A 15,186-nucleotide genomic window follows, 5' to 3' on the forward strand; every position below is an offset into this window, starting at 1 on the left:
ATTTCCCCAGGACTTTAACTTCAGCTCCTCTTGGAGTGCCACCATCCTAAAAGGCCCTCGTATTATAAGATATGTTAAACTCCAATAGAATATTCTTTGTGCCTTGGATGTTTAATAAATCTTAGAGTAGCAGTTTTTTAAGTGCATAAATTTATAAAGGAATCTATTTTTTTGTTAGCATTCTTGCAATAATTGCCTAAGTAGTGGCCAGATTTAGCATTTCTTAACAAATGCCTAGAAAGGAAAGGTTTACCGTTAATTTTTTTTCCTTCTGCTCAAAGAGGAAGGAAACCTGTGGACAGCAAACACCACCTATGAGGGATGCAAGGACTTTTAACATCTTTCAAGTCATAGAGCCGTGTTCTGCCTTTGGTGGATGTGGAGCTTGGAGATAAGGACGCAGATACTTTCTAAACTCGTAGATGAGACCACTAGAAGTTCCAGCTCTGGCTTTAACGAAATTTAGAGATTAGTGAGAAATGCACCAAACTGTATCTTAGAGTGTTTTATTTTTTTATTTTTACTTTTTTAAAATGTATTTTGAGAGAGAGAGAGAGAAAGCAGGAGAGAGAGAATCTCAAGCAGACTCTGTGCTGTGAGCGCAGAGCAAGACACAGGACTCAGTCTCACAAACCATAGATCGTGACCTGAGCCAAAATTAGGAGTCAGATGCTTAACTGACTGAGCCGCCCTGATGCCCCTAGAGTGTTTTATTTTAAACTTGTGTGTCAGCAGTATGTGATGTATTCGGTGTTCCTAAGAGTGATGGTTTGAAAAACCCGTTCTAATCTTCTCTCTCTCTAACCACACCTGGAATGCAAGACTATAGCCACTTAAACCACCTGGAGACGTCATTGGATGTAAGAGTTGAATCTGCAAACCCAGCTCTGTGAGGCCATGTCTTTTGTCAAATCTCAGTCTTTCAGTGGCCATAAGAAGAAAACTTTGCTCAAGACTGTGCCTGTTCTGTTACTCAGGTTTATCACCACCATGTTCTTGGCACCCGCACATTTCAGGAGCATTTACAGGTGTTTGTGTGTGTTGTTAAAAAATGCTAATTTTTTAATTGCTTAGAGTCCTCATTGTCCATTCTTGCATTTAATTACAGTTCTGTCCTTCAGAGTACTCTTGTTTCGGCACAACACTACTAGCTTTATGAAGTGTCAGATACGGTTTTCTAAAACTGTCAGAGATACAGGCCCTCCTGCCTGTATCCGGTCCCTGAATCCTGCCCACACGGAACCATCTACCTTGGATCTTTCCCGTGGGCTTCCTGGGCCTGTGTTCTTCTTGCTTCTGGCAGTCACTCCCCAGCGGGGGAGTGTGCTCCCTGCCTTGCTGCTGAACCAGTAACCGCCTCAGAGTTGCCAGTCCAGTATGTAACTTCTCTCCAGTCCTAAAATAAGTGCCCTGGGGAGTTCTGTGCCAGAGATTGCAGGGGAGAGAGGAGGCAAAAACAAACCAAGGGGGAACTGTACACTTAAAAATGATTAAGATGGTAAATTTTATGTGTGTTATATATACCTCAATAAATTTTTTTAAATAAATAAACCAAGGGGAAATTTGAAGTCACATCCCGTAATATCCATTGAAATATGAATAGTGAATTAAAAAGCAACCCTAGAAGTTAGAGTAAGTACGTTAAGTTATATTGGGTATATTTAGAAACTGAAGCCTAGAAAGATTAAGTGATTTGCGTAAGAGCCGAGAATAGAGCCCGGCGTTCTCGGCATTCGTCTGTGTCTTTTTGGAGCGATCTTCTTTAATTACTCCCTTGACTTAGGAGTTAGCCATAATTAACACCCATGTCAACTTTATCTTCCTTGGAACTGAGTCGTGGTTTGTTCTTCAGAACCGTGTCCGACCAGTTGTCCCCCTGTCACAGTAGTGAACCTTGAAATTGGAGGCAGTGGATAAGTTTAGGTGCTAATAATGGGTAAACTGTGATCAAGGGACCTCCTTCTGAAAAGAAACCAGACTAGTCTTTTTACATCACCTTACTTAATAGAGGCAATAATCAGTATGGTTTACGTGAGCACTTACCAGCCAGTTGTTCTTCAAGGCCAATAAAGTTAGTTTAATACCTAAAGATGTCATTCAGATGTACAAAAGAATAATAAGTGTATGTTAAATAAATAACACAAAATATCACATAAATTGGCAAAAACTTTGAAAAGATATTTTTGTGAAAGTGTACTTCATTTTATAGCTGAGCAAACATCTCTTTTCTAAAATTGGAAATTTTATCATTTATATTTCTGCTCCACAGTTTGGTGATCTGCATCAACAAGTATTTTGTGTCTTAAGTAAACTTCACACCACACTTGGGCTCAGGAGTCACAGGCTCTACTGACTGAGGCAGCCAGACACCCCAACAAATATTTTTTTTATCCATGGGTCAGCTGGGGTGGCTCTGTTTCAGACTAGGTTGAGTTCAGATCTGCTCCACATGTTTCATTCCGGGGCCTGCTCTTGTCGGGGGAGATGGGAGGAGCACAGGAGATCAAGCCAAACTACACGCACTCCCCATGAGCAAGACCAAAAGCAGTGGGGCAGGTGTTCTACTGGGAGGCCTTGCAGAGTCGCACAACAGAGGGCATGGGTCCTGAGTCCTGTTGCGGGGAAGGAGTAAAGGAATGGGAATGAACATCCACTACAGAAGCATTTCAGCTTTGTAATGTGAGTTTGTTAACTGTCCTCTTTGATTTCTGTATAATTGAACAGATGGCTGGGGTCTTTTTTTTTTTCCAATTAATCCTTCCCGTTCGCTGTTATTCTTTCTCCCCTATAACAAATGACTTCATGGTGTCAGTATTACTTAGTGGGAACCCAAGAAACATCAGTCAAGCCACTGGCTAGTAAACTAATGGGCTTTTCTGTACTTTCTTACCCAGGAAACTTGATTTGGTCTTTAACTTAATTGCAAGAGCTTCATTGACATAATTATTCTGACTTTATACAGCTTAATCTACATTCCTGAGGTTCTCTATGCCCATTTCTTTTTTTTTTTTTAACGTCTTGCCTTATTTGTGTGTGATTGTTTGAGTACAGTTGGCCTACAATGTTACGTTAGTTTCAGGTGTGCCACAATGATTCAACATCTCTATACGCTGCATTGTGCTCTCCACAAGTGCAGCTGCCATCTGTCACTGTGCAGTGCCGTTACGATACCATTGATTATACTCTCTGTGCTGTACCTCTTAATTCCTCTGACTCACTCATGCCACAGCAGGAAGCCTCTGTCTCCCCCTCTCCTTCACCCATTTTACCTGTCTCCCCACCTCCTTCTCCAGCTGTGCCCATTTCTGAATTCCAATTCAGCCTGGCTTCATTGTTGTCCACTGCCGTTCTCCTGAAGAACTTAATGAAAAGAGAAATATATCTGCTGTTTGCTTTATGAGTGAATGATGACTATGTCTTAATCCTCAAAAATTTGCTACAAATAGATCCGTAGAGGGCATGTAGACATTTAAATCAAAATATTAAAGTTAACAAATAGGCTTCCTTCATCATCAGCATCTTATTCTCCAAATCTGGCATTTCATTCCTAATTCCTGTAAATTAGATGGTTTTGTAAATGATAGGTTCTTTGAACTGTATTTCTTTCCTTCTTAAGGAATAGTTACATATCAAAGCAGCTATCTGGATGTATTTATCTGTGTAAAAAATGTGTTAGAAGTGTGACCAGATTGCATTTATAAATATTATTCTAACACTACCATAAATTGAGTAAATAGCACATAACATCAGTAGTTCAGCCTAGAATGACTCATTTATCAGTCCAGTCATCCTGATTACTCAAATAATCACAGCAGACTCTGAGGTCTTGTAGAGATGATAAAAATAGGCGGATTGAAAATACCTGTTTAGGGAACTGTCTGGAACGGTGAATGCCATCAGATGACATCATCATCTGGTAGTATTAAATACGACTCGGGGCACTTTTCTACGCCATTCAGTCGACATAATTTTTTTAAATTACTGCCTAAAACGCGGTTCCAGGACAGTTAATGAAATGTTGCCGCACACACTGAAATCGGTAAGGAAGCCCGGCTATATCATTCCAAAATGGCGTTACCACGAGTTTGTTTCAGACGGCGTCAGGTGTCTCCAGGCCAGTGCTGCCTCGCGCCATCCTCCTGTTCTTGTCGTGGTATCTCCCCTAATTTTCTTACGTGTGTTACGAATCTGTTTGCACTCAGGACTGGATTTTATTTTCTCGTGGCTTGCATCTCCGCTATCAATCAGGCCTGTTCCCATAGCGGTGTTTAAATTCTTTTGTTTAAATTTTTACTTAACAGGACCTCCAGTTTATTAACATAGAGTTCACAGTTTCAGATTATTTTTAAATAGTGCTTTTAAGATGTAAATTAGATCAGGTCTCTCACCTACTTAAAACCATTCAGTGGTTTCCCAGTATTTTAAAATACAGACTCTCGGGGCGCCTGGGTGGCTCAGTCTGTTAAGCCTCCGACTTCGGCTCAGGTCAGATCTCACGTTCGTGGGTTCGAGCCCCGCGTCGGGCTCTGTGCTGACAGCTAGCTCAGAGCCTGGAGCCTGCTTCCGGTTCTGTGTCTCCTTCTCTCTCTGCCCCTCCCCCTCTCATGCTCTGTCTCTCTCTCAAAAATAAATTTAAAAAAAAAAAACTTTAAAATACAGACTCTCACTCATTAGGTTTCTGAATTCTTGCAGAGCCTGACCTCCACTTCATTTCCACCATTGGCCTCCCCTCTTCCTCGCTTTTATGCTTTTGCCTCACCGGTGTCCTCTTGGCTTCATGGGTGTGCTGCAGCTGTTCCTTGAATGCTTTTCTCCCCAGTTGAGATAATAACCTTCTCATAAAAGCCTCTCCAGATCACCCTGTCTACAGCGCCTCCCCCCAGATACTTTCCAGCTGATCACCCTATCTCCCTGGCATGAATTATACTGTGTAATTGTAATTTTTATGTGTCTATTCATTTCTTGTTTCTTCTCCCCAAACACAAGTTTCCTAAGGGCCAAGGGTTGAGCATCGTGGCTGACCTAAGTCCCTCAGGTACGCGTTGAATGACTAAATAAAAGGAGGTCTCTTACACCTAAGCTCACAAAAAATGTAAGCATTCTTCCTTAGTTTGATTCCACGAGGGGGAAAGCATTGTGCTTTGATGCTGACCTGAAGAGAATCAGTACAGTTCAGGGCCTACGTAGTTGAATCCTACTGTGCTCATTATTCTTTCCTAATTAATTTTATTCTGATTCATAACTGAAGGGTGTGTGTGTGTGTGTGTGTGTGTGTGCGTGCACACACACATGAGTACACTTTTAAAGATCTATACACAAATGCAGAAAGTGGACTAAAATTGTAGTCTTTCTACATGTTTATTTTTACAAGTCTTCTTGTTTGATTTGCCTTATTAAATATTTGAAATTGGAAATGCAGGTTTTCTTGAATGCATATTTCATATTGTAACTACTAGACTCTCATTGGACACTACAGACGGCATATTTTCTTGCAACAGCAGAAAGAAATTTCTATGTGTGCACTGAAGCCAATAGGATAAATGTGGAAAGAAAACACTTTTAAAAGGTTTTTTGCCATTAAGTTACAATTCATATGTGGAGCAGTTTATGGTATAAGCTTTCCACAAAGAACAAAACTCAGGGTTTCTTACTAAGAAATCAGGGTAGTTGAAGGTTTAAATAATTTGCCCAAGGTCATACAGCAGTAAAAAGTAAACAGCCTTCAAAATCAGGGTTCTCTGACTCCAGAACTACTTTCTACTGTATTCTGAAATCTCTGTAGGTCCAAAGAAATCAGAAATGTATTTTATTGAAGATACGAAAAATTTGTAAATCTGTTTGATACCCATTACTGTCATCAGTATCGCAACCTATTAGCTTCTATGTGGGGTTATAAGTAATTTTAGAAAAGTTTGATATATTTGCTTTTAATTTTTGCTAAAAACTTGAACATGTAGATACAGAAGTTAATTGTAAATAATCTTAAAAATTTTAAATTGTGTAACTAAAAACTCCTCTTATTTCTCAGAAGACTGTAGTTTGCTTCAGTAGTTCCACTAGGCTGGAAGAACTGATTCAGACTCTAACAGATGCAAACAGTCTAATGCAGGGAAATTGCTGAAAGCACAATTAAATTGCCAGAGTATATATCACAAGCAACAATTTCGTTTAATTTTTGTCAAACACACAATTTGAAATGATTATGTACTTTAAAAAGCAAACAAAACAAAATGTTTTAAAGTCTGCAGTTTTGTATTCTGTTCATAAGTTGTCTCAAGGTTAAAAGTTTAATGCAATTTTAATATTAAAAGTAATATTGTAATCTAATATTTAAAATTAGTATAGCCTATGTCATTCTAATTAAATATAGATCATACACCTAGTCCATTTTCTGTTAGTGTTTACAGTGTAAGGTAACACATATGTTAATGTGCTAAAACCTTTTTCAGGATTTTATTTTATTTTATGTGCCTTCCTTTCTTAGTTATATTTTCTCCAAGAGTTATTGGTTAGAACCAGCACAGCCTCAGTTGACAAAGATCAGAGTCCTGATCTCCATTGAGATAGAGTTGTATTTTACAGTGACATTTTGTACCAATTAGAGGAAAGACGTGTTCGAGAAAAAGATGAGTAGAGACTTGAATATGGGGATTGAAAATAATCTTCAGGATATTTTGAAGGAAACAAATAGCCAATTCTGATTATCTTATTGGAGCGTCAGGGTTCATAGTGGTCATATTCCTGAAAATACGTTTTGTCTTCAAATTTAGTAATTAGAAATGTGAATTCTTTGCAGATTTATGGCTTAGAAACCTCTGACCAGGATTTAAGTATCTAAGGTGGGTTGTTTTTTAAGGCTAGTTAAGCCAATAATATTAAATTGTCATCAGCCCTTTTACTTCCAGATTACAAACTGGTGAAATTCCAAATTAAGTCCTTTTAATATAACAGTATACATTTAATTGCATAGCTTACTGATCTTTTGGACTACTACTCTGATCCAGCTTTAAGGAATGCTAATAATTTCTGACTAAAGAATTTTAAGCTTAAAGGCAGTGATAAAAAAATAAAAATCAGACATCTCTAAAATTTAAGGAAACTCAACTGGCTGGCTTTTTCACCTTGATAAGATGCTGGGAAAGCTGCCCCTTATCCCTGGGGGAAGAGATGGGATGGGATGCAGGGGGCAGGGGGGGTGCCAGGTGGTGGGAGTGGGGGTGGGGGAGATGGTGGTAGCGGTGGGGATGGGGGTGCGTGGTGGCAGTGGTAATGATAGTTACAGTGACTTAGAAGGTAGTAATGAACTTCATAAAAAAAAAAGATGAGCTCAGTCTTAACACTATAGTAGCAGAAAGAAAAGCTGTGTAGATACACACTTGAGTAATTGTTGAAAGGTCAAATGTGCTTGGCAAATCTGGAAGTGATTTTTATAAAAATTTTAATCAATGAATGAAATCCCCTAAGGCTGAGTTCTTAACCTTCATTGAACTTGAGATTTTATAGGCACTCCCCCTTTGAAAATGCATACAGAATCGTACATGTGTGTTTTATGTCAGTATAAATTTCACTAGCTTCTCAATAGACTCTATGACCAGAAGGTCCCAAGCCAGAATGTTAAGATGTACCTTTGCTGGAGTGACTAAAGAGGCACCTTGAGACTGAGGAGAGTGAGAAGAATGTGAAAGGGAACTGACATTATCCAGCTAAGAATAAAGCAGATCAAAGGTGATCTGCAGTGAGGTGACAGTTTAGATTAATTCTGTGAGGAAAGGTGTTTAGAAAAAGAAAGGCAAAGAGCTAGAATTAGACTGTGGTAGTTTCATGTGGTTAGAAAAGTCAGTCAGTAAAAGAAGTGGAGAAAAACTGTAAACAGAGAATCAATAGGGAGAGATGCTTACTTTGGAAACCAGTTAAGTGTAAAATATAATTGAAAGGTCATAAAAGATGAGAACTGAGGAAAGGTAATTGGCTTTGGCCAAGAGAAGTTGCTGGTGACTTTAAAGCTATGTCACTGGAGTGTGAAACAAATCCTAATACGTGGGGCTTTCGGTAGTTGGGGAAGGAAGGAAGCCTTAGTCCATCCCCGAAGACGTAACAAAATAGTAACAACAATAGTAGCAATTGTGGTTGATGTAATAGCAGCTAATATTACTGAACTTCCAGGAAGAGGGTTTTTTTTTCTTTTTTAAATTACTTTTTTCATTTAATCTTCACATGACCTTATGAGGTGTTCTATTATTTTATTATTATTACCCCTATTTTTGGATTAGCAAATGGAGGTGGATGTGGGGAGTTAAGTAGTTCTCTCAAGGTCACATAGCAAGTTTGAAGACAGAATTTGAACCGAGGCAGCCTGACTCCTGAGCCTTCATTCTTAGCACTGTACTTTTAAACACCGGAAGTACCCGCAGTGAGGAAAAGGAATATGGAAGATTTGTGTACGGCTATAAAATGAAAACGAAAAAGGATAAATGTTTTTGTGTAAGACGTTGGGAGAATGTTTGCACATGTCAAATGAATCAGAAAGGGTAATAAAAGTTGTTACCTTCAGGCAGGGGAGGGAAACAGAATAGAAACACGACTTCTTGGACTCTATCTACTGTATCATGTTAAATATTAGGTAAGTGGTTTTACACGTTCACAGATAAATCAAACAGGAGAAATATACCACAAAGAGATAGCTTTTCAAATAACTTTACAATACAGTATTTGGACTATGCATCCTTAGGATAATACAATCTCAGGATAAAAAGAAATGCAAAGGAATTTTAACCTTTCAATTTCATCCATTGACTATATTGTAGTAGTAATATTAGTATAGCTATTTTTAAATTATTTCATGTATAATGTAGGATAAATCAAGTAAGTTAGGAAGCTGGATCTTTTTGGCCACCTGGTGGCTCAGTTGGTTGAGCATCTGACTCTGGATTTTGGCTCAGATCGAGATCCCAGGGTTGCCATATTGAGCTGTGTGTTGGGCGGGCTCTGCTGAGCGTGGCGTCTGCTGAAGGTTTTGTCTCTCCCTCTGCCTTTCTCCCCTGCTTGTGCTTGCTCTCTCTAAGAAAAAAGAAAAAAAGAAATATACATATAAAAATCAAAGAAAAGTAATTCCCATAATGATACATTTGAAATGGAATGAAGTCATTTTTTCCCCTCTTTTAAAGTACGTATTTCTAGCTCTGTCCCTGAAAAGTTTCAGAAATGATACCAACCCCTCTTTATAAAAAACATCCTGAGCACCCAGATATACTATTCCCTAGTAAAAAGAACTAAGGCTTCTTGGAAAAATGACTGATTCCAGGTTTAGGGCAGAAAGTATTCAAGTTATGCATGAGATATTTTTATTATGCCAGAAAGTAAAAAGGCAAGGAATATTTCTGTGGTCATGTTAAAAAAACAAACCAAAAAAAAAAAAAAACCACCCCAGGGTTCTCACTGGTCAAAGATTAAAAAATTTGAGCATCAAAAAGAATAATACTGTAGTTAGTTGAAACAAATTGAGTATATAAGAATAAAAAAAGAATCCCTGCACTCATTATAATACTTAGGAGAATCATAAAATAGAAGGAAAAAAGCTTAGAAAACAAACCTACAAATCTTAATAGTTCTAATTGGAAGTAGCTAGTGTGTCAACCCCTTACTCTGAAAATTGGTACTTAAGGAGGAAGAATTCAGCATCCATCCTCCCTGAGCCAATTCACGAGTGAATTAGTGCTGTGGTTCTCAGAGTACAGCCCCTGTTCCAGTATCTTAGGCATCATCTGGGCACTTCTCAAAAATACACAAATTCTTGGGCCCTTTCCAGCATCTACTGTATCAGAGACTCTAGCAACAGGTCCCAGCGATCTGGCTTAACGAGCCCTCCAAGGGTTCTTACCCTGAGCTTACGAACCGTATTAGGAAAGAGTTATGAGACTCTTTAATGGAAAGATCAAGCAGTCACCCCCAGAACCCAGCTACCAGTCTTAGCACTCCTGAAAGCGGAACCAGATGTTCTCCTCCAAGTTCATGCACCTATGACATATTCTTGCCACGCTTCAAAAAAATTAAACCTGAATCTATTCTGTGCTTGAATTCCAAATTATAAGAAATACAGAAGATAGGAGACTAAGTTAAGCAATATCATGAGGAAGCAAAAGACAAATCCAGAATGTAGGATGACCTAGTTTCTTCAGCAAGTCGGTGGCATAGGAAAACGGGGGCTGGGGGAAGGAAGACTTTCATAAAAAAAGGATTTCAAAAAAAAAAAAAAAAAAAAAGGATTTCAAAGACAAAATAAGCAAATACAGAATGTACATCTTTCTTGGATCCTGATTCCAGCAAGCCAATTGAGGGGCTTCTGAGACTGTGAATTAGATGATATTAAGGAATTGTTAATTTTGTTAGATGTGGTGATGGTATTATGGTCTTGTAAGAAAATGTTATATGTTTTAGAGACACATACAAAAGTATTTAAGGTGAAACAAAATATGCCAAGATTTGCTTTAGGTTGCTATGGAAATAAAAAGATGGAGCAAGTATGGCAAAATGCTGACAGCTCTTAAATCTGGAGGATTCATCATGCTGTTTTTTCTACTTTCATTCATGTTTGAAATTTTCTTAATAAAAAGTAGAAAATTGAAAAAGATATCTACAAAAATATCAGGATGTATTTATTCCTGTGCTAGTCTTTATCACAGTGTATTATTTACACAGCCTATTTACTTGTCTATACCAGTATTTCTCAAATTATCAGTATTGAGAGACCAATTTTTTAATTATCCAAGTTGTCACAGACTATGATTTTTGTAAAATATAATAAAAATCATTACCATAAAAGCAAAATGGGAGAAAAGATATACATAATATAACCTTAAAAAAGGTTTATTATTAAAGTCAACATAGAAAGTTAATTTCACTTAATCAGGACAAATGTGCAATAGGAAAATACAATTTTTTAAATTGTATCCATTCACCAAAAATACATATATAGGCAATTAGTGTGGAGAATTGCTGTTACACTTAGAATTTTGTTCTGTAACTGGGGCGCCTGGGCAGCTCAGTCAGTTAAGCATCTGACTTCAGCTCAGGTCATGATCTCACAGTTCGTGAGTTTGAGCAAGGCAGGGCTCCATGCTGACAGCCTGGAGTTCTGTGTCTCCCTCTCGCTCGCTCTCTCTGCCCCTCCCCCACCCCTGCTCACCCCTGTCTCTCTCAAAAATAAACATTAAAAAATTTTTAATAATAAACAATTTTGTTCTATAATTATAATTAGGTATTAAGTTTTCAATGTAAAACATGAGTGTGCTTTTTTGCACATTACCTCGAGACCTTGAGCTTGGATTGATACCAGTGCCCCTCACTGAGGAGGATGAGGTATGCCTAACCTGATGTTATTTCAGCCACAGGTTTTTGCCTCTGGTACTTCTGTTACTGATTTCTCAGCAAAAGGTATAGTTTTCAGTTCTCCCTGCAGAAATCATACAGAATGAGGCAGGTCATAGATACGATGCAGTACTTGCCGAGATCTTTACTTACAGAAGGACCATACCAACCTCGCTACACGGGAGGTCTCTTACTCTCTGGAAAATGGGTGGTGGTGGTTTTCTCACCAGTGTGTTACAGATTTATTGACCTGTGATGATTCTGACTTTTACATGGTGATTTTAGGTTCAGCTAGACCATGCCTTTCCCCACTCCCACCCACCAGACTATACTTTTCTTGCCTGGCTGCAAAGCTTTTCTTCCCCCTTGGTCACGGTAGTATTAATTTGAACTGATCACTTCAAAAAAATAGTCTATACTCTAGACTGTCTTGTGTTTCCCAGGACTCGTTTTGTAAGCAATAGTTTGTTGCTGTTTTTCCCATATACTTCTCTTTGTTCACATTGGACCTCTTAGGTTTCTCTGTGTTGATAGAATACAAACATTTTTTCCACTAACTCACATTGACTTGGCACTTTTCTTTAAAATTTGTTTTATATCTTTATTTTATTTTTGAAAGACAGAGACAGGGAGTGAGTTAGGGAGAGGCAGAAAGAGAGGGAGACACAGAATCCAAAGCAGGCTCCAGGCTCTGAGCTGTCAGCACAGAGTCTGACGCAGGGCTCAAACCCACGGACCGTGAGATCATGACCTGAGCCAAAGTCGGACGCTTAACTGACTGAACAACCCAGGTGCCCCTGACTCAGCACTTTGAACAGAAAGAAATTTTGTCTATTTGAAGAAATCATTTATTTGTCTATGAAAAACAAATTGTCTCTTTAGAGATAGTTTAGGTAGCATTTCATGTGCCATTTCAGGAAAGACAGTGCTAACTAGCCAAAAGATAATCCCGTACGGAAAACGTGGCATTTTTCTCAGTCAGTTGTATTTGCCCAAGGGGCCAGCCCTTCATTACGGATTTCCCAGTTCACCCAGCATAGAAACGAGGCTCTGGTTTACTCTGACCAGCGGAGAGCGCATTGTCTGCTTGCCAGTTTACTTAGACATAGTTACTCTGACAGTTTGGACATTTTGACTGAAAATTCTACATATTCTTAAGTGAACCGTTTTTCCCTTTAGAATCACCAATGGCTATTATGCAGGCTCTGTAAGGGCAGAAGGAAGATGTGACGAGCTGATCATAGATACAGAAGCGTATACAAAATGTCTGCTTCCATTTTTTTTAATTTGGGTATAGTTGACACACGGTATGTTAGTTTCAGGTGTATAACTTAGTGATTTGACAAGTTTGTACATTATGCTGTGCTCACAAGGGTAGCTACCATCTGTCCCATTACATCACTATTTTAGCATCATTGACCATGTGCAGTGCGCTGTGCCTTTTATTCCTGTGGCTTACCCATTCCAGCCTATCTCCCTCTCCCCTTCACTCTTTCTGCCGACCCCACACTCCGAACCCCTCTGGCAACCATCAGTTTGTTCTCTGCATTTGTAGGTCTGATTGTGTTACCTTTTGTTTTTTTTCCCTGCTACAGCTGGTGTCAGAAAAAGTGCTCACTTTTAGGATTTTTATTGTTTCTGGTCTCACATTTAGGTCTCTCTTCTTACATTTAAAGACTCTAACACGTATAGTACAAATATTCTACATTTTTACACTAATGATGATGCCATTTATGATCAGACTTTACTCAGCTAATATTTAAAAAAACTGTACTTCAGATGTTTTGTGCATAGTGTTAAGCCAGTGTGGGGAGTACAAAAGTGAATCATATGGTTCCTATCCTCAGAAGGTGTAAGTAAAATTATCTTCTTTTCTAACCCACTGTGTTAGAATTAGGCTGTGTGTGTGTGTGTGTGTGTGTGTGTGTGTGTGTACACCCAGACATGCACACACACTGAAATAGTTATGGTGTGCAGGTAACTAAAGTATGAGACTGTGTTATAAGTGGTAAGGAGTTCAGACTAGAAATCACTTCTACTTGAAGTGATGAACTGTTTAAAGGTAAGGTGGCATATGAGCAGGGTTTTGAAAGAATAGTTAGGATTTCAGCAGGAGGCGAGTAAAGAAACTTGATACAGTTAAAAAAAAAAAAAACAAAACAAAGATTCCAGATCAGCTATTCACTTGCCAGTTGTATGAATTCAGCCAGATTACTTAATCCCTCTGATCTTCAGCCTCCTCATCTATAAGAGAAAAGTTAATTGTTCTCATAGAGTGTTTCTAGGAACATAAGTGAGATACGTTTTAGATGAACATGTTTTATAAATTGTAAAACGCTGTACAAACATTAGTTTTACAGCAATACTGAGGATGTCCAGAGCCAAAGCCATGGAATCTAAGTATCAGGAAACCACACAGCCTAGAACATACAGTGTATGAAGGTGACTGAATGTTGACTTATCCATACAATTCCTAACATGGGAAAACAATCTTAAATCTTAAGAAAACCTTTCAAGATTCATGCTGACCCTCTCCTGCAAAAGATCATTTTAGAAGACTTTTAGATTTCAAATGAAAATTGAACAAGCTGTAATGTTTAGTTTTATTGAGTTCATGTAGACACACGCAGAATTAATCCTCATGTAAACTGCTTTAGTAGAGATTAGAACACTGCACGAAGATAGCTAATATGTCTTACAAAGTGTGTGCGCGTAGAGAGATGGCTGTCCAGTCTCAAGTGGATCAGAAGTGCTCCACCAAACAAAACGGTGTGAATTATTTAAGCTACTTCCAGGGATCACCGTGTCTTACGTTACAGGTGGCTTGTACAGTAACTGCCTGAAATGATTGTTTAAAAGAAGGATATCCCTTATCTGGTGAGATGTCAGAAAATGGGTTCATGGGTGTTTTTAACATAAACTTATTTTTTAAATGTGGTTAGGAGAAATATTCAGTAACTGTGTAAGCAAAAGAGCAGCAGGAACTACACTGTATTATGTCGCTTGTGTATTGTCTTGGGCTCTCTCTCCATTTTGTCTGGATTCCAGTGAAATATGATTGGAATTACTTTTCTCCAGGCACAGAACTTGGAAAACAGCATGGTACTTGAACACTCATTAATTTAAAAAGCTTTTGAATATGTGAAGGGGATTAAGAGTACACTTACCTTGATGAGCAGTAAATATATGGAATTGTCAAATCACTGTATTGCAGACCTGACACTAATAAAACACTGCATATTAGCTACCGTGGAATTAAAATAATTAAAAAGCTCGCCTTTTGAGGAGAAAAAAATCCTGAATACTGATAGTGGGGATTTTGTCGGTTTTGGTTTTGGTGAATAATCCTAAAATGTCTCCTGTTTTCCAGACTACCTTGCTAATCATGGCCGGTTAAATGAGTCTGAGGCCAGGCGCAAGTTCTGGCAGATCCTGTCCGCTGTCGATTATTGTCACGGTCGGAAGATTGTGCACCGCGATCTCAAGGCTGAGAACCTCCTGCTGGACAGCAACATGAACATCAAACTAGCAGGTAGCCGGGACGCGGCTGGCTCCAGAGTGCGCGTGCGCGGGCCGATGCAGGTGTGCGACTGCGCGTGCGCGAGCAGAGGTTCAGGCGCATGTCTGCCGGTGACCCCAGGCTTTCTCAAAGTGTGTGTTACTCATTTCATGACTGCTGTGTGTAATGAAAAGTAAGAGAGATACGTTCTTTATTGATGTACAGAGCGGCAGGATTGTACTCGGAGTCTGATTTGTGGCCAGGTCCCTTGGTGTGCTTTGCTGGAGGAGGTGCGGGAGTGTGTCAGAGGGCTCGGCTGGAGG

General features: G+C 39.0%; 1 protein-coding gene across 1 annotated transcript in view; it reads left to right on the forward strand.

Annotated features, from left to right (window-relative positions):
- The window catches only part of SIK2 (salt inducible kinase 2), a 122,994-nt gene that overhangs the window by 68,972 nt on the left and 38,836 nt on the right, over positions 1-15,186 (forward strand). Inside the window, 1 exon segment of the mRNA XM_029957140.1 lies at positions 14,735-14,896. Coding sequence (XP_029813000.1) covers positions 14,735-14,896 — 162 coding nt within the window.

This window comes from Suricata suricatta, chromosome 11 (assembly GCF_006229205.1).
Source record: "Suricata suricatta isolate VVHF042 chromosome 11, meerkat_22Aug2017_6uvM2_HiC, whole genome shotgun sequence".
In the NCBI taxonomy this organism is placed as follows: Eukaryota; Metazoa; Chordata; class Mammalia; order Carnivora; family Herpestidae; genus Suricata; species Suricata suricatta.